General features: G+C 35.2%; 1 protein-coding gene across 4 annotated transcripts in view; it reads left to right on the top strand.

Moving 5' to 3' along the window:
* Nucleotides 1-25,073, top strand: part of SPAG16 (sperm associated antigen 16) — a 738,021-nt gene that overhangs the window by 352,167 nt on the left and 360,781 nt on the right. For all 4 annotated transcript variants that reach the window (XM_028509493.1, XM_028509494.1, XM_036022886.1 and 1 more), the window contains one exon: nucleotides 23,983-24,168. In XM_028509493.1, coding sequence (XP_028365294.1) covers nucleotides 23,983-24,168 — 186 coding nt within the window. The remainder of the gene's footprint in view (nucleotides 1-23,982; nucleotides 24,169-25,073) is intronic.

Here is a 25,073-nt window from a genome sequence, read left to right as displayed (position 1 = left end):
ACCACATGGTCATATCAATAGATGCAGGAAAAGCATTTGATAAAATCCAGCACCTGCTTATGGTAAAAAAAACTCTCAGCAAAGTGGGGATAGAGGAAACATACCTAAACATAATAAAGGCCATCTTTGATAATTATCTCTTTTATTGCTACATGAAAGATACCTGAGCTTATGATCCTTTTAACTGTCTATAAACAATTAAGCAACCACATGTGTTTCTGGGTTTGGCATTGCTCTTCCATTTCCCCTGGAAAGTTGGGAATCAGCATCCTCTCTTCTCTTCTTTCTTCAGTTCCCCAGTTCACACTCATGTCTGACATCTGTCCTAGCCAGGGCTGGGGCCCACCCTCAGGAGCTCTAATTGGACCCATATAAAATAGCTTATTTTACTTCCTTAAGGCTGTTTTTGTATGCAGTCCTGTTGTTCTACCAAAAATAATCAAGATTTGATTTCAGTCTGAGTTATTGGCATGGCAGGCAGATATTCAGTTTCCACTTACATAACATATCTATGTCATGGATTCATACTCGACAGACTTGACAGAATACAATAGTTCACATCACATTTTTCTTTCAACTTGGGATTCAAGAGTGACACAGTTTAGAAGGGATGTTCTTATTGCAGCCATCTGGAGCATCCTGAGTCTTCAGCTATGTGCTGATGCATGTTTAGGAACTATGTCATTCCCCTTACCTAACCAACTAAGAAGCTCCCATCGGCCTTCCCTTTACAAAATACTTCTGTGAGGGTGAGCCACATGTGCTACTTGCTGAATTAGCAGAAAACATCTGAACACAAACATAATTGGTACTTTCAACTTAACAAAATACATAGTCAATATATACAGAAATTATTTATAGTTTTTTTAATTATTGTTCAAGTACAGTTTTCTGCCTTTTACTCCAACTCCAGCCCACCCACCCATCCCTCACCAGAAATTATTTATCGTTTTTAATGCTTTTTTTCTGAGTGGGGTTTATCATCTGATATTCCATCTTTATAAACCCCCTCCCCAATGTAACACATTGTCTTCATCTCATATATTTCCTACTTCACTATTACTTACTGTAACTTCATACATGCTAAATTGTTTGGTGATAAGTTGTCTCGACCCTTTGGAAATATGATTCATCAATTTTCCAATTTTTTTCTCCTTCCTTTGTTCGTGAAGACTTCAAAGAAAGATATTTCCTCTGATTCTTTGAAACTGTCCCCCTTTTCTGACCTTGAGTATTATTTCAAAGATCTTATTATGGTTTAAGGGCAATTCAAGCTGAAGAAGAAACAGTGCAACTGGGGACTGATCTAAGTGTGCTGACTTTCCACTTATTTTATACACCCTTTCAGAAGGAAGCCTGACTTTGTGCACCTTCTGATTTTTTGTTGTCCTTTACCCAAAAGAAAGATCTGCTTCTGAAGTTGTGTGACCCATTCAAATCTATAATGATCTTCCCCTGGGTGTTCTGCTTATCTCTTAGACACTTGTTTCAGAAATACACCCCTTGCTGCTCTGCCCCCTTGTGTGTTATAAGGACTCGTCTCGTAAATTTCCTCCCTTCTCTGAGAAGGAATTAGTGGGGTTTCCAGGCTCTTTCCTGAAGAGTTCTTAGTGCTTTTATGAAAGGGAGACCACAAATAAGACCTTTGTGCCTCCTTACAACTGATTTGATGTGTACTATATTTAGCAGATACTCCTTGAAATCTTTGACTTAGAGCACCTTGTTCCTTGTTTTCATCATTTCCTGATCATTCTTATAAGCTCTGGGTGGGGGAAGGTAGAAGTCTGGGTCCATGTTATCATCTTACTCCAAAGCCCATATTTATTTTTAATAGATGATCAAACTGACCTTTAAGGTCATTTTTATTCTTGAGTTTTCACATAAGCAAATTTTGCCCTACAGCTATTTCTGTAGGCAAGAAGTTTCTCAGGTCAAATAGATGCTGTCAAAATAATGACTCCTGGAACTGTTAAATGTCATGAGGAACTAACATTTTGCCTCTAGTTCAACCAAAATCACTCAACTGTATCTAAGCTCTAAAGAAATATTAGCTTGCATGACCTAACCTTGCTGATTGATGGTCTGATTAAATTACAGAGTTACTTGGCGAGTTACTGCGGTTTTTAGAAAATTTTATTGCTGCACAAAAAGCGGTAGAGCTCACAGTTCTCATCTAGGAAAGGCATCGTAATGTATGCAAAAGCATTGTAATTGAGAGGATGTAAAACCTTGAAAGTCAGCATCAAGCCCCCAGGTCAAGTGTTGTCATTCTGGACCCACCGTGTGCTTTGCTGTAAAAGTACACCAGGGCCACAGCCATTGGACCAGCTAGTTCCTGGTGGGGCTCTTCCATTTGATTTCAACCCTCTTCAAAGTCTTTATCAAATGCTCAGCACAGCCTGTCAAAGAGAGGTAGAGACAGTGACATGTCAGCAGCAAGTTTCATGCTTAGGTATCATTACCGATGCGTAGCGAGGTCAGCAATGTAAAGGTATTAGTGATATATTAAATATACCATCGTTTAAATTTTGTTAGCGCCCTTGTCAGAGAGAATCTTTTTTCTTGTATGCAGTTCACTCGCAGATGAGAAACAATGGCAAGGGCTAGAGCACCTCATACCTTACGGAGGAGCAGTCAGAAGGTGAGGCTTTCTAGGTAGAACGACCATGTAGACCATTGTAGTGGTGCCCTAACAAATGAGCAAAGCCTTCTTAAATCTGGACTCTTCAAGGGAATTAAACTCTAGAGGAAATGATTGAGTGAACACTTTTTCAATTCTCTAATTATGGATGTGTAGGAGATAAATAAATGTGTTGCATTCATTAGAACATTGGGGATTCTCTTGTAAGAACCCTGATTGAGAAGGTTGAGTCAAGGCCTTCTCAAGGAAACAATGACTTATAAAGAAATATGAAAGATAGACTCTGTAAGAATAGCTCTCCCATCGAAGTTGGGAGTGAGAATTTAATATGGTCTCAGATTTTCCACTTGGAATATTGGATTTCTGAGATTAAGGTATATAGGGAAAGGGATATATTTGTGGAAAATTCTATAACTTTATTTTCAGTTCATTGAATTTGGACTGTCTGTGGGTGATTCAGGTGAAGATATTTTGTATATGATTTATAACTCTGGAAGAGATTGGAGCTAGTGTATGGGTTATCTACTGCTGCACTCTCATTGCATAATAACGCACCTCAAATATGTTTAGCCTAATATAAGAATTCAACTCTGAAATTTGTGGGATAGCAGTAAAAATCAGGCCTGTCTGGGAATATCTGATCTCAGCTGGGCTTCTTCATATATCTATTTTCAGGCCAAGTCAGCTGGAGAGCCCAGGTTCTGGTGGTATCAGCTGGCATGCTTTCAAAATCTTCCCCAGGTCTGATGCTTTCAAAATCTTCCATAGGTCTGCATGCTTCTCACATCTCTCCCACAGGCTAGGCTGGTGTGTGCTCACAGAGGAGCTCAAGGGCAAAGAAAAGCAAGCCCAACTATGCAAGAGAACCAATAGAAGTATGCACATTCTCTTGATGACTAGGCTTGAACTGGAATGAACTAATGTCCTTTTTATTCTATTCAGCAAAATCCAGAGTGTGAGAGGGTTGGAACAACAAAAATAACAGGGCCAGGGGCTTGCATAGAGGAAGAGGTGGAGAATTAAAATTATTTTTGCATTCAGTCATTTCATATGGATGGATGACCATGCATCCAGGTTTATCCAGACAAGTCTCAGCTTATTCCTGCTATCCTTATAGAACTATTGAGAACATCCCCTTCTTACTGTAAAAATTGTTCCAATTTGAGTGTTAAATTATACAGGAGCCCTTTATGCAGGAGGGTGTGACTAGGAATTGATGAACTCATTGAAACAATACGTGAAGTGAGTCAGAGAGTTAAAGATTAGAGTTCGTGAAGGCAGTGCCTCAGAGATGACCCAGGACAGAATGAGTATTAGGAAACCAGGAGGGGAGATGTGCATAAAGGAGGAATAAATGACAAGGTTAACACTACCAACGTGTGAAATAAAATATGGAATGAATATGTCTAATGCATTTAACAACCAGAAGTCTTTGATGGACACAGTGAGAGGTTTCAGAAGATTTGTGGCAGTGAATTAAAGACTTGACCCCAGCTCTTGCTCTCACACTGATTTAACATTGGAATTTTCATTTCACTATTCTTGGTTTTCTATTTAAAACAAAAAAAGACTGTACTTTGAGGAATGAGGTCCTTCAAGTCCAACAACATTCTCGGGGTTTGAATACTAAATACCAACTCCAGACTAAAACCAAATATACAAGAACGAAAGCCTATAACTTCCATTTCTTCCCTTTTCATGATTTTTAGCACTAAAGGAAAATGGCCTGTTGTATATTTATTAGGAATTATTCTAACTTTATTTTATTATGTCTGTAAATTCCCTTTTCTCTGTGTATGTGATGCCTTTGATTGACACAAAACTCAGTAAGATCTACTGTAGTTATATTAAATATTAACTAGGACATTATTTGAAACATTTGGGAAGTTGTGATAGCTCAGTCTCAATTTGAAACCTTACTGAACATATTGAATATGACATTTTTAAGGCTTGCTGAGATATTTTTGACAATTGTCCTAAGAGACATTGAAGCAAATAAGATACTACCCCATTAGAGAGTTTACTTTAAAAGCTTTCTAGATTTCACATATTGTAACAGTTTCCAACTACAAGCAGATACAGCCATAATGGCAGTAAATGACATTAAATTTTTAAAATAACAAAACCTGCATTTGAATTAGGAACATAGCTTTTGGTAATTTGAAACTTCAAAGATAACTAAATGGGCTAATACATAAAAGGACAGAAAATGTGACCAGTATTGACTTTACAACAAACAAGCAAAAAAATGGAAGAGAAGAAACCCACAATCCTCATGTAGTTAAATCCTTTTCTTGGCTGCTACTCACACTTTACAAACCTATTTTGTGTGAGTGGACATCAAACTCCCTTTGGGATTCTCAATTTTATTTATTTTATCAATAAAAAAGCATTCTTGTAGAGAAAGGAATAAATCACATGTAAGTGAAATATAAGAGATTACACCAGGACCTGAGCTTTTACCTTGACTAATCTGATAGCTTTAGCCAAATATCTCAACGTCAAAAGCATTATAAGTATTCTGGAAGGTATGCCTGGCAAAGAGAAATCAATAACAGAGTATTAGATTTGATTAAAATGTTTACTTCTTCCCTCCACCTTTCCACTTCCCAAGCTGTATAGCTCTTCCCCTTGTTTACCTGATCTTTGTTATTGTTATTCGTTGGTCTTGTTTCTTGTCATAATGCCATATGCTTTAAGACTCATTTCTGAATCATATACTATTCTGCTTCTCCATAAGTTCAGTATCGGAGTTTCTGCTCTGATGTTATGCTATGTGCCTCTGAACTTGTTAACACCTTCAAAGAAATAACAAACACATTTATACAAATTATTTTTATTCCAACGACTTCATAAATGCGAACAACTTTATAATTTGTACAGAAGAGAAAACCATGCTTAGCAAGATAATTCTGCCCAAGTTTGCTCAGCTCAGCTCAGCTATGAATCCTTTCAATTATTTTGTTCATCAGAGGCTTTTGAATATCGTAGAAAAGTCCAAAAAACTGGTTAGGATATTTATCTAGCACCTCGGGACCTTTACATAGTCTATTGTTTTTGCTTAGAATTATTTTCAAACTCTCCTCTCCCCTCATCCTGTACACATTCCCACTTGATCTGTCTTCAGGGCTAAGTGTTTTGGTCAGTCTGGTTCTCAGTCTGGTTCTGCTGTAACAGGTTATCATAGATTGGGTGGCTTTCTTACCGTTCTGAAGGCTTGGAAGGCCCAGATTAGGGTGCATGGGAGGGCTCCCTTCCTGGTTGGCAGGTGGCCATGTTTTCAATGCATCCTCAAGATGGAGAGAAGTTTCTGTGTCTCTTCTTACAAAAGCACTCCTTGCAGCAAGATGGCTCCACCTTCATGAGCTAGTTACCTCCCAAAGGCCTCGTGTAAAATATGTTCACACTATGGTTTCATTTATTTATTTTTGTACAGAAAGGAGAGAAAGACAGGGAGAGAAACATCACGGTGTGGTTGCACTCATGGGACCCCTACTGGGAACCTGGCCCACAACCCAGGCATGTTCCCTGACTGGGAATCGAACCAGCGACCCTTTGGTTCTCAGACGTGTGCTCAATCCACTGAGCCACACCAACACTGGGCTAAAGCACTGACCTTTTAAAGTCACTTTTAAGGATATTTTCCCTTGATCCTCCAATAATAGAAAAACTCCCCAGATGTACTTTTACATCTTATCAGCATTTATCACAAAAGAAATTATTTTTTAAAGAATATTTTCTCAACTGATTTGAGAACTCCGGGATAGCAGGACTGGGAACCACAATATTTGCTTCTGTACTCCCAACATCTTGTGGCACTGAAAAATATTTGTCATCATACTAATCATCTATTTGCCATTTTAAGACTCCATGGTATCATTGATGAATTATGGCACAAACTGCCTTACTTTTCTGCCCACCTCTCTGAAGTCCGCATTGTCCGGCCCTGGCTGATTTGTTTTCCTAGAACACGTTTTTATGATGTTACATTCCAGTGCAACCACTCTCTCACCATGGTATTTATGGAGGAAAAAAAGATGCTCCATAGAGTAACATTCAAAACCCTCTAGCCCTGGCTGGCATAGCTCGGTGGATTGAGTGCAGGCTGTGAACCAAAGCATCGCAGGTTCGATTCCCAGTCAGAGCACATGCCTGGGTTGAAGGCCACGGCCCCCAGCAACCGCACATTGATGTTTCTCTCTTTCTCTCTTTCTCCGTCCCTTCCTTCTCTAAAAATAAATAAATTAAATTAAATTAAAAAGACCCTCTCCTTTTTTTTATTTACTTTTTTATTCTGGAGAGATAAATTAGATCTACTACTGTTCTCATGGACTGAGAACCTGAAATCCCCAGATGGCGGCCAGTACTCTCAAGTGGCAGGCTTCAATTGCTTAGAAATTGTTAGTTTCTTCCCCATATTGTGATATTCTTGAGAGAAAGGAAAGTTGGTGTCCTACTTATACTGAACTTTTGATGGCTAGCACAGTATAGGAATTATTAAATATTTATGGAATTGAACTGATAGCCTCTGATAAACTCTGTACTTTGAAGGACCCACCATGGTTTCATTTAAAGTCACACATAAATAATATCTTTTTCTTTGGGGAGATTTTAATATTCACATAGAAAATGTAAGCCTTTAAAACCTCTTACATCCCATATATGAGAATTGCTTTGAAATCTCTTGACATATAAACAGAATTATCTTGTTAAAAAACAACCACTACAAACTGGGCCGACAGTATTTTATTTTATTTTATTTTATTTTATTTTTTATTTTTTATTTTTTTTGACATATATCATTTTAGACCAAAACATAGGGCCTTTAACTTAAATAAATCAATTAGTTCGAATCTGCTGATGGAAATTTGAGAAAAGTTTGTCTGGAAAGTGACTGATGTAAAAAAGTGTCTTTGAAACAGACATATCGAGTTCACTGTAACTTGTCTGGAGAAAGTATACGTTAGCAGAAAAAAAAAGTCTTCTTCGTGGAAATAGTGAACCAAAGGTGAGAGTCTGTCAGGCACCTTTGTGTATTGAGGACAATTGCTTCCACATCATTTGCAACCCAACACCTTTTGTCTAATTTCACGATCGACAAATGATAGTTTAACCACAAATTGGCTTCCATTTCAGACACTTAAGGTTGGGTGAGAGAATATAAAGATTTGAGCATTCCACTATAGAACTACTAGCTATATTTTTTACTAAGAATCACCATTATGCTTTACATTTATCCGTATTTTGTGAATTTGCATAGGACGGAGAAGACTTTTCTGCCTGTCCCGCCCTCCGTCCACCACTGCATTTTCCCTGTCCGGTCTCTAACCCCAGAGTCACTGGGTCGACAAGTTCTTGAGTAGCCTGTCAGGCTGGCTCTCACTTTACATATTTTCCTTTTTAGTAGATACAACAAATCTGTGCTTGCCAGAGTCAGTATGTGCCTGAACTTTTTAACCTTTAGAGCTGGCTGACATCTCCGGAGGGGGTTGCGGGGTGGAGGGATTGAGGAAAAAGGAAAAACAGCTCATGGACGTGGACAGTGGGGTGGTGATTGTGGGGTGATGGGGGGCATAATGGGAATTAATAGCAATGGAAGAATTAAAAAAAAAACAAACAAACCCTTTAACCTATCACACAACCGTTACTTTTAATATCTAACTTTCCAAGCATCTATTTTTCTGTCTTATATAAAAGTTTCTAGTTAATTGATACCAAAGCTGGAAGCAAGGTTTTTTCACGTATCTTCAGGTGTGTCTCTCTGACCCATGAATAAAATGTGGGGATTCTCCTGTCGTCTTCAGCTCTATGACATGCAGACTGCTTTGAAAAGGACATCATGTTCTTCAAGTCCGACCATTTTCTCCACAACATCTTCCCCTAGGGAAACAGCATGATCTGTGACTTTATAAAAATGTTTCCATGGGAGTCATTCTAACAATGCTTTTCTTTTCTGTCAAAGCTCTTGTTGGGAATGTCATTTCAAAACAAATTCTTTTCCACGCATTTGGATGTCTTCAGAGGCACTTACTTAAATGTTAGTGATTTAAGTAATTAAATACATACTGCAATCATGTATTTATTTAATTGTGAGATATTAATGGTAATATTTTATTCTTTTACCACAGGAATTACATTAGCTACTATATTATGGATTTGTTTCCAGTTATGTGTTAGAGCTTTCTGATGTTTAGTTAGGACTGTACCTAACTTATTCATTTCTGGTACTTTTCAGAGCTGTTATGGCTGTGATTGTCACAATAGGAATAATTAAGTTAGATTTTCGGGGGAAAAGGGACAACTATAATTGTACAACAATAAAAATAAATTAGATTAAAAAGTAGTTCTAAAACTGTACTCATTTGGGGCTATTTTTTGATGACTGGCTGTACAGAATTGTCTTAATCTTAGTTGTTAGTTCTTTAGACAAATAAATCAATAAATATTTAATGCCTACTATATATTATGCATGGTATGTATTTTATAATTTTTACCCAAAGTTATTAGTTAACATATATTCACAATAAATATAAATTAATAAATATATTAATGTATATATGTATATATAAATTGTTAATGATATTTATGCTGTTATGTAAAGAGAAGGTTTACTCTGAATTCTATATTAGAAAAATAGTTCATTTCATGTAAACAATTTAAGATATATTCAAATAATCTATAAACCATAAAAAATCTGAAAGTTAAATAAATTACTTTTAAAGGAAGTCATAATATATGATTAATAGGCAATAGAGAGAATTACTATGGCTGCTGGGCCCAGTTCATTCTTTATTATTTATTAATTTATTTTATTGTGTTTTTTTCCTTTACCATTTACCCCCTTATATCTTCTACCCTCACACCCACAATCTCTACACTGTTGTCCATGTCCATGAGTCCTTTTTCCTTTTATCTCTCTTCCTGCACCCCCTAACCATTACACCCTACCAGAGCTGTCAGCCTGCTCTTCATCTACGAGCCTGTGTCTATTTGGCTTGTTGGTTCAGTTCGTTCATTAGATTCCACAAAGGAGTGAAATCATATGGTATTTGTCTTTCTCTGACTGGCTTATTTCACTTAGCATAATGTTCTCCAGGTCCATCCAGGCTGTCACAAAGGATAAAGTTGTCTTCTTTTTTATGGCTGAGTAATATTCCATTGTGTAAATATCCCAAAGTTGTTTTATCTACTCATCTATTGATGGACACTTGGACTGCTTCCGTATCTTGTCCATTGTAAATAATGCTGCAATGAACACAGGAGTGTTTATGTTCTTTAGCATTAGTGTTTCAGGTTTCCTTGAATAAATTCCCAGAAGTGGAACTGCTGGGTCTTAAGACAGTTCCATTTTTAACTTTTTGAGGTACTCCATACTGATTTCCATAGTAGCTGCACCAGTCTGCATTCCCACCAATAATGCAAAAATGTTCCCCTTTCTTCACATCCTCACCAGTGCTTATTGTTTGTTGACTTGTTGATGACAGCCATTCCAACCAGTGTGAAAAACTCAGCACCACAAAAACTATTCAATTAAAAAGTGGGCAAAGGACCTGAATAGACACTTCTCCAAAGATGACATGCTGATGGCCAATAGACATGTGAGAAGATGTTCAACATCACTAGTCATCAGAGAAATGCAAATTAAAACCACAACGAGATATCACAAACTCATTCTTAATGATTCCAGTGAGATGCTCACTAGATTATATTATGAAAAAAGATTTGAAGGCAAATGTTTTCTTCCTTCACTCATACAAGGGGAAAACCTATTATTGAATGTACAGAACAAAATTAAATCTACTTTGTAGTACTGAAAGACTATTTACATGAATAACCTATGATGGTACACACTGTATTTCTGCTTTAACATTTGTTTGTAACTAAAATTAAAGTACCACAACATATAAAGGACTATAAGGGGTTTAAAAAAGACCACACCTTAACTATATTTATATTATAAATTTCCCAAGCAATATTTCTAATTCTTGAACAGTTTTTCAGTTTTATTACAATATCAATACATTGCAGTATGCAAAGATAAATCATTTGCAACCAAAATATATATTAAAATTACCTCTAAAAATAAACAAAACATTTTAACTTTATGTTTAAAGCAACAACTTAAATCATCTCTGTGTAGAGCGTATCATCTAAAAGATATCTAACCTCCCATGAAAACTATTTACTCTGTGCATTTTATCACTCTGAGGAAACCTCAGAAGTATTATTCAGACATGTAGTTATTATATTAAACTACCAAGGAAAACTTATATTTATGGTTATGGTATTTCCTTGAGCAGTGAAATAGATATTTTTCTGAAATAAGTATCTTTCAGGGTAGGGAAAAGAGTAGTGCTGAGAGAAAATGTTGTCTCTTGAAACATAACTTGTTTTTTTGAACATTTAACATTTATGTATGTAAAGTACTCCACCAAATATGAAAGATGGAGAAAAATTAGAAACCTTTTCATGGCAAGCTTCTAATCTGTGAAATATTAGGCTTTGTTTTCAAATATTTAGACTTTATATCCCAAAATAAAACTTCATGGTTGTAAATTATTTCATATTCTCTGAATATAAAAATCCCTATGCTATTATTTGAATAATGAAGTTGTCAGGGAGTAATGTTATAGTGTGATATAGGTAGTATATGCACAGGGAATATTTGCAGTATGAAAACACTGAAATCAGTGGATAATTTTCTTTGTAATTATCTTTCTGAAATTAGTATAATTTGGTTTCAAGTTCAGCACACCAACATCAGTCATAAATTGGCAACCTTCAAGCTTTATAAATATTGGCAATTTTAGTGAGAGGGACACTTTTTAGAAAATTTCTAAGCTAATGACTTCAGTGGCATTGTTAAAAATTCACAGGTTATGTGAAGGAAGCCCTGAATACAGAAATGTGAAAATTAAATAGAAAAACTACCACATTAAATATGAAAGATCATATTAGTAAATGATAATCTCCTTTCAGTAATCTTGTATTTCTTAATGACCTCAATTATATATTTGCACCAAGAAAGTGAGTAAATGTGTAGGAGCTAAAAAAAACATATTTAATTATTAGAAAACAGTCTACTGTAATACTGAGAAATCTCTAAAGTAGATAGTGGGAAAAAAAGTATTTCCATTGTTATCTTTACAACTTTCAATATCTTCACAAAAATTTAACAATTTAATCATGAATAATAATTTAAAATAACTTTCATTTGTTATTTTGGCAGACAGAAAATATTGTTTTACTTTTATTTATATTTCTTTAATTACCTCTTTGACCATTATTTTGTGTGTAGACAAGTTATACTTTCTCCTTTGCTAATTACCTGTTTATTAATTTTTCATGTGGAATTATTTTTAATTTGAATCAACCATTTATAATTCCAATATGTTTCACTTTTTATGAAGTTTTGGTAACCTTTTGTTTTACTTGTCTATTTTTTCCCTTTAGCTAAATTTTAGAATACTTAACTTTATAGAGTTTATAATGTTTGTTAACATTTGGAGGGATTTTTTTTTCTGTGAACATATAGCTCAAAATGTCATCCTTCACAGTTGGTTAATATTTGCTTGCGTTTCTCCTAGTTCCCTGGTAACTTTATTTCTTTATAGCAGCTTTAAGTTTACAATATTGAGAGGGATGTACAGAGATTTCCAATATGCCCTGCACCACTACACACACACCCTCTCCCATTATTACTTACCAGAATGTTACAATTGTTTTTATTAAGGATTAACCTACACTGGCCTGTCATAACTTTCAAAGTCCAAGGCAGACAAAACTTAATGACTTATCTACCACTGCAATATCATACAGAGTATTTTCGCTGCTCTAAACACACTCCGCTCTGTGCTCTGTCTCTTCAGATCTCTCCACCTCCCAACCCCTGGCAGCCTCTGAACAAAATTGTCTCCATATTTTTCCTTTTGCAGAGTATCATATAGTTGAGGTAATACAGTATACAACTTTTCGGACTGGCTTCTTTCAGTTGGCAATGCACATTTAAGGTCCCCAACTCTTTTTTCATGACAGATTAAAAATGTAACAATTTAATTGTGAATAATAATTTAAAATAACTTTCATTTGTTATTTTGGTAGACAGAAAAATTGTTTTACTTTTATTTATATTTCTTTAATTACCTCCTTGACCATTATTTTGTTTTAACATTGAATAATATTTCACTGTCTGGGTGCCAAAAAGTTGATTTCTCCACTCACTACTGAAGGCCATTTTGGTGGCTTCTACATTTTGGCAAATATGAATAAAGCTGCTAGGAGTATTCATGTGCAGGTTCTTGTGTAGACATAAGTTTTCAACTCCCTTGAGTAATTGATACCAAGGAGCTCAATTGCTGGATTGTATGGTAGCAGTTTGTATAGCTTTGTAAGAATCCACTAAATTGCCCTCCAAAGTGGCTGTACCATTTTGCCTTTCTGCCGTCAATGCGTGAGAGTCTCTGATGAACACATATTTTTGCCAGGATTGGTTGTCGTCAGTGTTCTGGATTTGGATCATTCTGACCAGATGTGGAGTGATATCTCATCATTGTTGTAATCTGCATTTACCTAATGACATATGATGTGGAACATTTTTTTCATGTGCTTATTTGACATCTTTATAAAGTTATTTTCTTGTTGAATTTTGAGAGTTCTTTGTGTATTTCAGATTACAGTCCTTTGTCAGATGCGTGTTTTGCCAATATTTTCCCCACTCTGTGTCTTCACTCAACATTATCTTTTTCAGGGCAGAAGTATTTAATTTTAATGACATGCAGGTCATCTATGATTTCTTTCATGGATCTTTCTGGTGTTATTTCTACAAAGGCACCACCATGCCCAAGGTCATCTAGGTTTTCTTCCATAGATCTTCTAAGGGTTTTATTTTGCATTTTCATTTAGGTCTATAATCCATTTTGAGTTATTTGTGAAGGGTGTAAGATCTGTGTTGAGGTCCATTTTTGGTATATGGATGTCCACTTGATCTAGCAGCATTCCTTGAAGAGACTGGGTTTTTTAAAATAATCTATCTGTCTGTTTGTCTGTCTGTCTATCTATCTATCATCTATCTATCTATCTATCTACCTACCTACCTACCTACCTACTTACTTAGCTATCTGTCTATCATCTATCTATCTATTTATGTATTTAAAGCAGCATGCTTCATGTAAGTGACAACCCTTTAAAGACTATTATTATAAATATACACAAATTTCACTTCTATGATCCACAGCTGCTTTGTGGATTCTGTTTAGGCAAACATCCTGAGTTTGCTAAGACTAAGGAGTCACAGTAGAAAGCTATCTTTTCTTCTTCTTTTTTTTATGCCTGAGAATACTAGTCTCCGAAAAGGCTGTTCCACAAGCCACACAGCTTTTAAATAGCCATGATGTTACTAGAACCTGAGTTCTACCTTCTGCTAATATTCTAGTTTACCTTATTTCCAGAGCAATTCAGAGCTGTTGAATACTAAATCTGGCACACATAAAGGATCCAATTTAGCTATACTTACAAAGCTTGAGGTGTAGCATTCACATTGCTGGAAATAAATAAATACTCACCTGGGCTTCTATTAATTCCTTGGTGGATGGTACAGGACTGGTAAAGGATATCTAATCCAGGAAGGGTTGGCAACTCAAGTGAAATCTGTGTTGTTTTTCTAGAGTTTATTAGAAATGTGATGAGAATCTGCTGAGATTACATCTATTATTATCCTCTCCACTCCACTGATTTTATAGTACAACAGATGACACTCGCAGAAGGACCAGCAAACATTTTAGTGATTATGAAATCTTTGACAGGAAATTAGAAGGCTTGGGGATACATGTGCTGTTACCATTACTCCTTCCTCTTATCTACACTTGGCAGAGGTGGAGGAAGAGGAAAGGTAAACAGCTGGCTTTAAACATTATTTAAACTAATAGAGTTTGAATTTCTGAAAAGTGGCTTCATAAACTGAAATGCTCATTTGGGTTCCTGGATGGAAATACAATGTGGCTCAGAATATTAGAAACAGCTTTGTTTGTCCTGAAACAAGCTGATCTTATCAAAAGAACTTCAACCTGACTGTAAATCTCATCCTTGGAAAAAAATAGGTCTGCTTTGTAAAGGAAAATAACAATTTGAAAATGAAACACAAGACAGTAATTACTGAAAGAATAAGAACAATTACTGCCTCAGAGAATGGGAATTAAGCAGAGTGAGTCTCATTTTAATATTAGAAGTACATGTGTTCTTTTATATTTATTACTAAGACTGGAAAACAATAGGACACAAAATTGAATATACTGATGGAAATATATGACCTGTTCAATGAGAATAGACCAGTTAGGAGTCAAGGTAGAGTGGAAGTACAGGTTCTTGGATCTCTGTGACTTCAAAAGTAGAAGTCGCGTGGAGAGTACTGCTTGGGTGATACAGGAGATGAAGAGATGTCATTTCTGGGACATGACGGTGTTCTTCCTCTACTCTAAAGGCTACTGGACAAGAGGGATAATTTGAACTCTGAAATGATACCAAGGATTATAATGAATCTTAATGAGGGGAAGTTTTGTATATAAGTAAATCAACAATAAAAAGAAGGCTTTCTAACAGAGCTACTCGAAACCAAGTGAACTGGGTTTTCTGTTACTAGAAATTTTAAATAGAGGAATGGGCAATGAAATAACAGAGTATCAGTAGAAATAATTAAAGTGAGGGATGTATGATTAGATTAGATGAATTTAAGGGCTCTTCTATCCTATAGATTCTAGAATTCTGTGCTACGTGAATTTACTTGTACCAAGCTAGTTTCAAATGTATCCCTATTGTCATTAGGATACTGCCAATTATTTTTTTAAAAACATCTTATTTTATGCCAGAATCAGAAACATTGCTTGTTATGGAACCATAGAAGTGTTCTGCTATGTTCATTGTAAGGCTGGCAGGCAGTCTTGGTTTTGCAGATGTGGATTACGAAAAAAAATATGAGCCTAAGATTGAAAGTTCTTTCCCAAACACACAAGGAGAAAATTTTCTAATTGCACTTTCCGGACTGAATGGAGAGAATAATTATTTGGAAAATATTGTCCCAAGTGCACTTAGAAATTTCACAAGTCTGTGAAAAGCAGTCCTCATCACGACACTTCTTGTCTTATTGAAACTTTGTGCAACAACTCTTAGTGCCAAAGAAGCAGCTGCTAAAAAAGCATTCCATTCTACAGTTGGTTATTGGCTACACGTGATGAAATTATGCAATCTGCCTCTATTGATCTTGATTGTTCAAATCAGTCCTGCTAGGACTTGAACTCTGCATCACACCTGTGTATTTTGGTTACCGTATACTCCTGGAAGTCAGAATACAGTACATTGAAAAATTCTAAAATTCAGGATTTTTATCAAGTCACATCAAAGGTTGAAAGAAGGTAGAGAGGTAGCAAGCCTTACAGTTGGGGGACTAGATTTCTTCTGGAATAATGGCATTTCCCCACACTTTGTAATTTAGACTTGGGACGATTCTTTAGCTAAGTGAAAAAGACAAATGTTAGACTGAGATGTAGACTTGATAATCATTTACCAAAATCTGAGAATGACTGTGATTATACAAAGCATAGATCTCAAAATAATTAGGTTCAATTATTAAGCACAAGCCTATAACAGAAATCACCATCAATTCTCTAACATACTGTCTGCTCTTTCTCTAACAATCTGGTCTTTGTCATGTTCCCAGAGTTATCATCCTAAAATTAATAGGTGATTAGTTTTCCAGCTCCTCCTAAAACTCTTTAATCTCTCCTCATAGCCTATAGATTGACAGTGTTTAGTGCTGTAGGAAAAGCCTTTTAGTATTTGACTAGTGTTTATCAATGCAGGCTAATTTTCCATTATTTTCTCATTTTCATTGTAAAATGCTTAAATATCTCTGAATATGCCACAACTTCCACATGTTGAACACTCATCTCTTTCTTACTTTCACATTGTGAACATCTGCTTATACATGTAGATTTTGGTCAGCTATCTCTACCCTTGTAAAGCCTTCGTAACTGTCTTCCTAGTTTAGAACATTGATTACACCCTTCCTTGTCCTCTCACTGTATCCTGTATGTCATCTATTAAAACACGTAGGAAAATATCATTATTCATTGGTTACGTATTTGTGTAACCTGTTAGACAGTGGGATCCTTGAAGGAGTTTTTATCTCCAGCACATAGTACTTTCAAGGGTTGTAAACTGTGTTTTATATCATTTATTCTCCAAAGGAATTTAGATAACTTAGATATAAGTGAATTTAGATATAAGAGGATAAGTTTTTGAGAGGTAATTAAGGTGAAGGATAACTTTCCTTATTATAGGAAAGTGGAACAATACCACAGGTAACTCAGTAAAAGCAATTCAAAGGTAAAAGTAAGAAGAAACGGAAAAGTCGTCTTGGAATATACAAACTTCTAAATTTTGTAATGTAATCCAAAGAAAAATGTAAAGAGTTTGAGCAATATGTGTACTTTATATCCTTTAGAGCCTTTGTGTCCCCAGTAAATAGTGGATATACAGGAGGAACTGAATAAATAACTGGGCTTAAAAACATGATAATCTAATTATAGCACAGAACCAATGGGAAGGTACCCAAAAGCGCTAGACAAACTGAGCTGTAAAAACGTCCTCAGTATGTAAACAGACTTGGTGACGTGTAAGACCAAGTTGAAACAGTACATGAGAAAAATACCATTCTCAATAAAGAGTGGCTTCGCTGTCCAGTGACCCACGTGGCCAGGAGCAAAGGTTTGGAAACGGAGAGGTCCTGTGTCTGGTGCCGTGAGAAGAGGAACTTTGTGAGAAAAGGGGTGAAAGCCAGGTCCTCACATTCTACACACACAGAGATGGTAATTTTAAACTTTGCAAGATGGCGGGATTGAGGCTGTTTGTAAATAATGTTTCCAAAAGAACTAGATTAAGGTAAAGTATGGAATCTAACTAAAAAGCATTCCTTATCTATATGCCAAAGAGTAAAGAACTGGATAAAGAAAGCAGAGGCCCACAAACCCATGAGAGCTTGAGAAAAGTTAGTAAGCAAGAGAATTCAGTAATGTATATAGTAAGTTAATAGTGGTAAATGCTACCAAAAAAAAAAATTGCACAGGATAGGAGTCTCGTGTGTCACCAGAGAGATTGCACGAGTGCATTCTAGGAAGCCCCCCCCCCCCTCCATGTGTCTGCCTGCAAAGTGCTGAGGAAAGGGAGCAAACCAGTCGTTCGCTACTTTTCTGGGAAGAGCATTCTTTGGAGAAAGAAGAGCAAGTTCAAAGGCTTTGTGTGGCTAGAGCAGAGAGGAGGTGGGAGAGTCGGAGTAGTAGGACAGGTCAGAGTAGTGATGAGATAGGTTGTCAGAAGATCGTGAAGAGCCTCATTCCATTGTTAGGATTTTGCTTTTTCCTCTGGGAAATGAGAAGCCAATGGAGGGTTTTGAACAGAGGAACAGCGTGAACAGGAATCTTTAGCTTGTGTATTGAAAGAGAGACTATAGCCTGACTAGGACAGAAGCAGTTAGGAGGCTGCTGGTATAATTCAGTGAGGACATTGTGACCCATAGGCCTTTTATAAATTCAAATAGTCCCATTGAGTACATTGGCACAGGTAGATGGGCCCACAATCTAATGGGAGTAATGATCCTATTCCACTGTTTATAGAAATGTGGGTCTAATCAACTCCATGTAAAAACTGAACTAGAGAGCACAAGATAATCTTTTTAAAAAATAAACTTAAATTTGAGTAGTACCTAGACCTAAAACGTGCTGGTGTATGAATTCTCGTCTTTGATCTTCAAAACAACACTTTAAGTTATACTGAGCATAACTATTTTCAAATCAAGACAGTGAATGTCAGAGATGTTAAATATAAATGATAAATGGTCTGCCCAAGGTCACGTGGGTGGTCTAACACAGCAGAACTAGACAAACAGGTCTCCTTGCGTTCACCCTTTGCACGTCCTACTCTGTGGCACAGGGGGCTCTGAGCCCCCCCGTCCTACCCTTGGTCATGAAACACGTTTAGCACGTCATTGAAAAACAAGTAATTAGAGTCAATCTGAAACCTGTAATGTGTTTAGTTCTCAAAACTGAAGTCATTTCAAAAGGAACAAGCTCAAATACTTCTGCAGTGATGTGCTCAAGTCTGAAAAAGGTCAATAATTTGCATAAAAACATGCAAAATATGACATAAAGCAATTACAGGGTATATAAAGTATTTCTAAATACATTGCATACTTATTGCTCACTGTTTGCAAAGTATAGTCAACCCAAACAAATTTGCTATGATTTATTTGTAGGTTGTTCATAATCTGCAAAAAAAAAAACTCATGTTAATATAAACAACATTTTTATGAAAGTAAATGTAATTATCAAATAAAAAATTATAAAGAATGACATTATACATTTATAAAATCTCTTTAGTATCTGGCTTAAAAGATTGCCATTTTAGAGAACCTTTTCATTTTTCTCATTTTTTCAGCCTTGCAAAGATTAATTTATTTTATAAGTTTCTTCATAGACCATTGATCTTTATTGATGTCCCATTTTATTATAGTACATGTTTTTAAACTTAAAGTCTTATGTTTAGCAAAAAAATAACAGCTGTCTTTTTTCATTATAAAGAGGCTAAAAATTAATTTGCCTTCAAAATATTATGTTGAAATTACTTCATAGTTTTGATGCATTTTTATTCAGTTTTAGTTATGTGAAGATATCTAGTAATATTTCTTTTTAATATATGTTATTTAAAACTATTTTAAAGTTAACACAGATTTTAAAAACATAGAATTTAGTTATTCACATCAATTAAATCATGACGAAGAACATACAATTTTTATAACAATTACGTTAAATTTGTTAAGACTAGTTTTGTGGCTTATTGTATTATCTGTTTTTATAACTGTTCCCTATATGTTTCTGTTAACTGTGTAGTCACTACCTATTTGTGAAGGATTTTATAAGTGGCCTTTAAAATTTATAATTTTAATTCCTTAAATATTCTATATCTTTATTTATATTTTGAATTGGAAAACTAAATTGAGAGAGGTGTATAAATCTTTCATTCTGTGAATAGATTGGTCATTTTTATTCTTGTGGTTCAAATTTTTACTTTTTATTAGCTTAGATACATTTAATATTTTTATGAAATTTAGTTTTTAAACATTTTTAGGGATGAAACATTTTGTGATTACATAGGAATTCTCTTTGTCTCTAATAACATACTTTTGCCCTGTGGTCTATTTTGTCTGACATTAATATGTCTACTTCATCTTTATTTTCATTTCCTTTACTTAGGTATCTTTTTAAGAACCTTTTCTTCCAATCTTTGTATATCTTTTTTTTTAATTTTATTTTAATCATTGTTCAAGTACAGTTTTCTCCCTTGTATATCTTTAAAAGTTTAGTGTGCTTCATGTAAACAAGATGTAGCTGAATTGTTTTCCTTTTAGTCACACTGGAAAATATTTGTCTCTTAGCTTCCGGTTTAGTCCATCTTTTTGTTTATTGCTATAATTGTGTTCAAATTTATTTCTACTATGGCTTTTGTTTGTTCTCTATTTGTACCACTCATCCTAGTGCTTTGCCCTCTTCCTTTCTTGCTTTATTTTGGACCTATGTTTAGAATTTGGATGGGTGTGTATAGTTGTTAGCTTTCCTTACCCACTTCTTTTCTTATACAAGGTTAGAAAGTATACACTTTATTTCTGTTATTATAATAGTTACCCCTGACATTTTACTGTTCAGACATAACTTTAAAATGTCCAAAGAGTATCAGTGTACCACCTTCCCCTTTGAACAACACAGGACCGTTATTGTCAGTACTATTGTTGTTTTATTTTTATTTTTTTTCAGGCACTATTTGTGGACACCAATATCTAGTCTAGATATTGACATGTTTTTCAAATTCTCTGCTCACCATGCCTTCATTTCAGATCTTTCTTCTAGGTTTCCATCTCCCTGCTAGGATCTTTTTCTCCCCTGAAAGATACATTCTCAGTATTAATCGTTCCTGCTAGGGAGGGCTGCTTTGTTTAGCCAAAGATATTTTTATTTTCCTTTGTTTTCAGAGAAAGTTTTGATAGTTTTAGAGTAACATTATTTTCTCTTAGGTCTTTGAAGAAATTCTAGGTCTGCCACTTACTAGCTGTGTGTTCAACAGTTCAAGTGTTTTGAAGATAATATTGGTGCCCATCCTATATGCTTATGAAGATCCAATATATAAAATGTGCCCAGTAGGATTCTATCACATAGTATGCACTATAATATGCCTTTCCTATTTTTTCCTGTTCTCTTTATTCTTCTAATTATTATTGTTGCCCGTGGTGCTCTGAACTTGACTGAAATTTACCTAAGTGGACATTGCTTTCTGTTCATACTGTTTACCCTGATTGGTACACACTTTTCTTCCTGAATATATAATTCTATTCTTAAATTTTCTAGTTTTTGTAAATTCTCAACCATTAATTCTTTGAGTGTTGCACCCATCCTTTTACACCATCCTCTTTTGAGATTTTAGTTAGGAAAAATATATTTTTTATTTCATCGTCCCTACTCCTTAACTTCTATACTGTTATCAACTGAATGTCTGCATCCTCCTTAAACTCACTTGTTGAAGCCATAACCCCCAATGTGCTGGCATAAGGAGGTGGGAGCTTTGCGAGGTAATTATATTTCGATGAGGTCATCGGGATAGAGCCCCGTAAGGCGATTAGTGTCCCTATAAAAAGAAGAAGAGACACCAGAGCTTCCTCTCTCTCTCTGCCATGTGAAGACACACAAAGAGCACAGTTATCTGCAAGCCAGGGAGAGAGCCTTTACTATGAACTATGAACTAAATTATCCGACACCTCGATCTTTGACTCCCCAGCCTCCAGAACTGTAAAAAATAAATTTCTGTTGTTTAAGACTTCTAGCCTATGGTATTTTGTTAAATCAGCCCAAGCCGGCTAAGACACTTTCATTTCCTGTCCATCTCTACTCTGGTAGGGGTGGTTTATTTTTCAGATTTATATTCCAATTCATTTATTATGTTTCTTGCTATTTCTGATATGCTATTAACCCACCCACAAGTTTGTTAATTTCAGTAATTTTATTTTTATTGCTAAGTGCTCTTTTTTTGTTTCAGATCTCATCACTTTTATAACATTCTGTTGCTTGATAACCTTTATTGCCCGCTTTTGCTTTACACATTTCATGCATAGTTACATTCTCTGCCCTGTAGTTAAAACAACTAGGATCCCTTAGGGTGTATGTCTTTGTTTTGTTTTATCTCTTTGCCTTCAGTCGTGGCTTTTTTTTCTCATTGGTAATTTTTTTTTGTAAGCTCATATTTGTTTGACTTTCATCTATACAGTGCTGGGAGCCTAAAGTCAGAATGATCGAGTCTATATGCTAATAACCTGGATTAGCTTTTGCTCTTTTTGAGGGTTTAGCGTCTCCTATTTGTGTGGGAGGAAGGAAACCCTGACCCTTGCATACCTGAGAGCAATTTTGGAATTTTAATTCACCATTTTCCCCCTCTCTCAGCCCTCCAATATGCCTTTGTTTTCTTATGAATCCAAAGCATACAGTTTTCTGTATTTCAAATCATGCCTTTTGAAAATAATTTAGAAATTCATATTCTATATATTTTGCATTTGGTTGAGTTCATGCACATAAACCATAATCACAGTATGTTATAAGAATATTGTTTGTATCTATTGTTGGCTAAAATCAGTTTATGGCACTTATAAAAGGTAATTGCAATGGCTTTATTCCACTTGTAATTATTTTTATTGTGATTTTTGTTTCACACATAGTTTAAAACTGGAGAGAAGTATATGTAACTTATCTGAAAGGATTTGCAGCCATAGGCAGAAATATACCACAGCAATTCTATTCTAGGGCAAGATTTATATCCATAAGAGCTTGTTAGGCTACTAGAAAGATTTGAGAAATAGTCATGGTTAAATTACTCTTTATTTCTATATTTGTTTTGATATTTTTTGCAAAAATCTATGTTTAGTCTTTAATATTAAAACATAAAAATTTGAATGGGAAATACATGTACAAATAAAACAAAACAGCTACAAAGCAAAGGACAGTTTTTAATTTCTATCTATTAGTAAAGAACTACCTGTAACACAGCATTTTTTTCAACTCTACTAATGTGAACAATAAAATATTCTCTTCTAACTTTACTGAGAACTTCTTCAACTCTATAATTCACCTTTTCCTGATACCTTTATTAAGTTCCTTCTCCAGTGGCTGTTTCTCATCTGCACATAAACATTTAATTCTCTCAGCACAGAAATAAGCACCCCCCCTAAAAAAAAAAAAAAGAATCAAGCAAAACCCTTCTCTTGATCCTGCCATTTTGTCTCTTAGGAAGACCTGGCATCTTTTCTTCTTCAGTGACAGAGTAACTGCATGCATGCATGCATTCATTCATTCATTCAAACTTTTTTTTCTGGAAACTATTACTTAGCACTTCAATTGGTCAGTCATAGTGCTTGATACTGTAGAAACAGGGAGAGGAAACAGTTCTTCATCAAAAACACAAGGAAGGAGAGAAAATAAGCATTTTATTATGTTCAGCGAGAGAGATGTTACTAATAGAACACATAGAAAGATAATGCAATCCTGGACAACATGGGAGATAATGGAAGAGAAATCTTCTTGCATCAGATATTTTACCAAAAAAAAAGTAGATATTTCCGCTTATGTTACTGACACCCACTCATTTCTTAAAGTAGCTTCTGTGTCCAGCACTTGAAAGGCAGTTTTTTTTAACGTCTGCTAATGATCTAGATGGAAAACCCAGTGACTCATCCCAACTACCCAGCACTTCAAATCTTTCATCTCTCAAGATCTAGCTCAAACACCCCTCATTCCTGATTCACTTCTTCCTCTTCATCATCCAAACCAGACTCCTTATGTTAATTAATATAAACATAAGCGACACTGACCTACTATTTTGTATTATGTTTTTGAAATTGTCTTAGCCTATGTCTAAACTTTTCATCATTTGGAGGCTACATCATCCACAGAGCCTAACATGTAACCCTGAACCTAACAAACACATGCTGAAAAAGATACAGGGTTAGGGAATTAATCTAGAGAATATAGAAGAACTAGAAAATGTGTAATGGCTGTTTCATCAACTTGAATTACTAAGCAATACAAGCAAGCATCTAATTGTGTATACTTAAGATAATAAGATTTAGGCATTTAGATATGCCATTATAAGTAAAATGAACAAATACATCCAAATTACTCACAGAATAAAGCCATTTATAAAAGTAAATTAATTGTAAATCTGTTTTTTAACAAATCACTTTTTAACGTTTTTGTAAATAGTGGCAACAAGTTGGCTACATCCAGTGGTGACACTACAGTTAAACTATGGGACCTGTCCAAAGGCAATTGCATCTTGACCCTCGAAGGACACAAGCACGCAGTGTGGTCCTGCACGTGGCATTCCTGTGGTGACTTTGTGGCTTCTTCTTCACTGGATACCACCAGCAAAATCTGGGACGTGAATAGGTAAGGAGTACTTTAAACGTTATTAATCCTGTACTTTGAAAAACACACATTAGTAATGTTTTTTGTTTCCCCTCAATGTTACCATGGGGAAGCATTTTTTGAAAAAAACTTGTTAGCTGATAAAATTATAGAGAGCTACTTAAAGTCTCTGTGAAATCCATTTTTAACTCCATTAGTCTTTATTGATAATGAGTCCTTTCCAAAGGTAGGTAGCTAGATCAAGCCTGTGTAATAAGATTAGAATTGCTTCATTGGAAAGCTGTTTGTTTTAAGCAAGGTAGAAACAAATCCTTATCTTAAAGAGTTAGGTTGTTAGTTCTCCCATGTACAGGATTATTATCTTTGTATCATCAAACTAACAATTGAATAGACATAAATATGACAGAAATAATTACTTGCTTTATGCTTAATTTTAATGTTTTCCCAGATTAAATGCTTGACAATTCACAAATTAGAACTTACACAATTCATTGTACACAAAGTCCTATACTATATCTCATGAAAAAAGAAGTTTTTCATTTTGTTCATAATTCAAGACACACAAATCTATTATGTTCACAGTATTAGAATACATGTGACTGATGTGCATTTGGATGATTATTACTGTCGTTAGGTATACAAATAGGATATAAAGCACTACTCCTAAATATCATGATTGCTTCTGCTAGTTAAGGTATTCTAACTCAACAGTCAGACTTTTGATCACTTTAATTATTGAACTATACCCACATTCTAAATATAACTCATAAGAATGCTAAAAATTTAGGTAAATAGTTGTCACTGAGCCATTGTAATTTATTTTGTAAGAGGGAAATGGGCTCATTTTATAGGTGGACACTGTTGCTTTGAAGGCATGTGTACAACCTGAAACAAACTTTCTCCATTCTTCCTTGAACCATGGGTAA

The sequence above is a fragment of the Phyllostomus discolor genome, chromosome 4 (genome assembly GCF_004126475.2).
Source record: "Phyllostomus discolor isolate MPI-MPIP mPhyDis1 chromosome 4, mPhyDis1.pri.v3, whole genome shotgun sequence".
In the NCBI taxonomy this organism is placed as follows: Eukaryota; Metazoa; Chordata; class Mammalia; order Chiroptera; family Phyllostomidae; genus Phyllostomus; species Phyllostomus discolor.
Note: the sequence above shows the minus strand (reverse complement) of the source record. Positions and strands in the feature narration are given on the sequence as shown.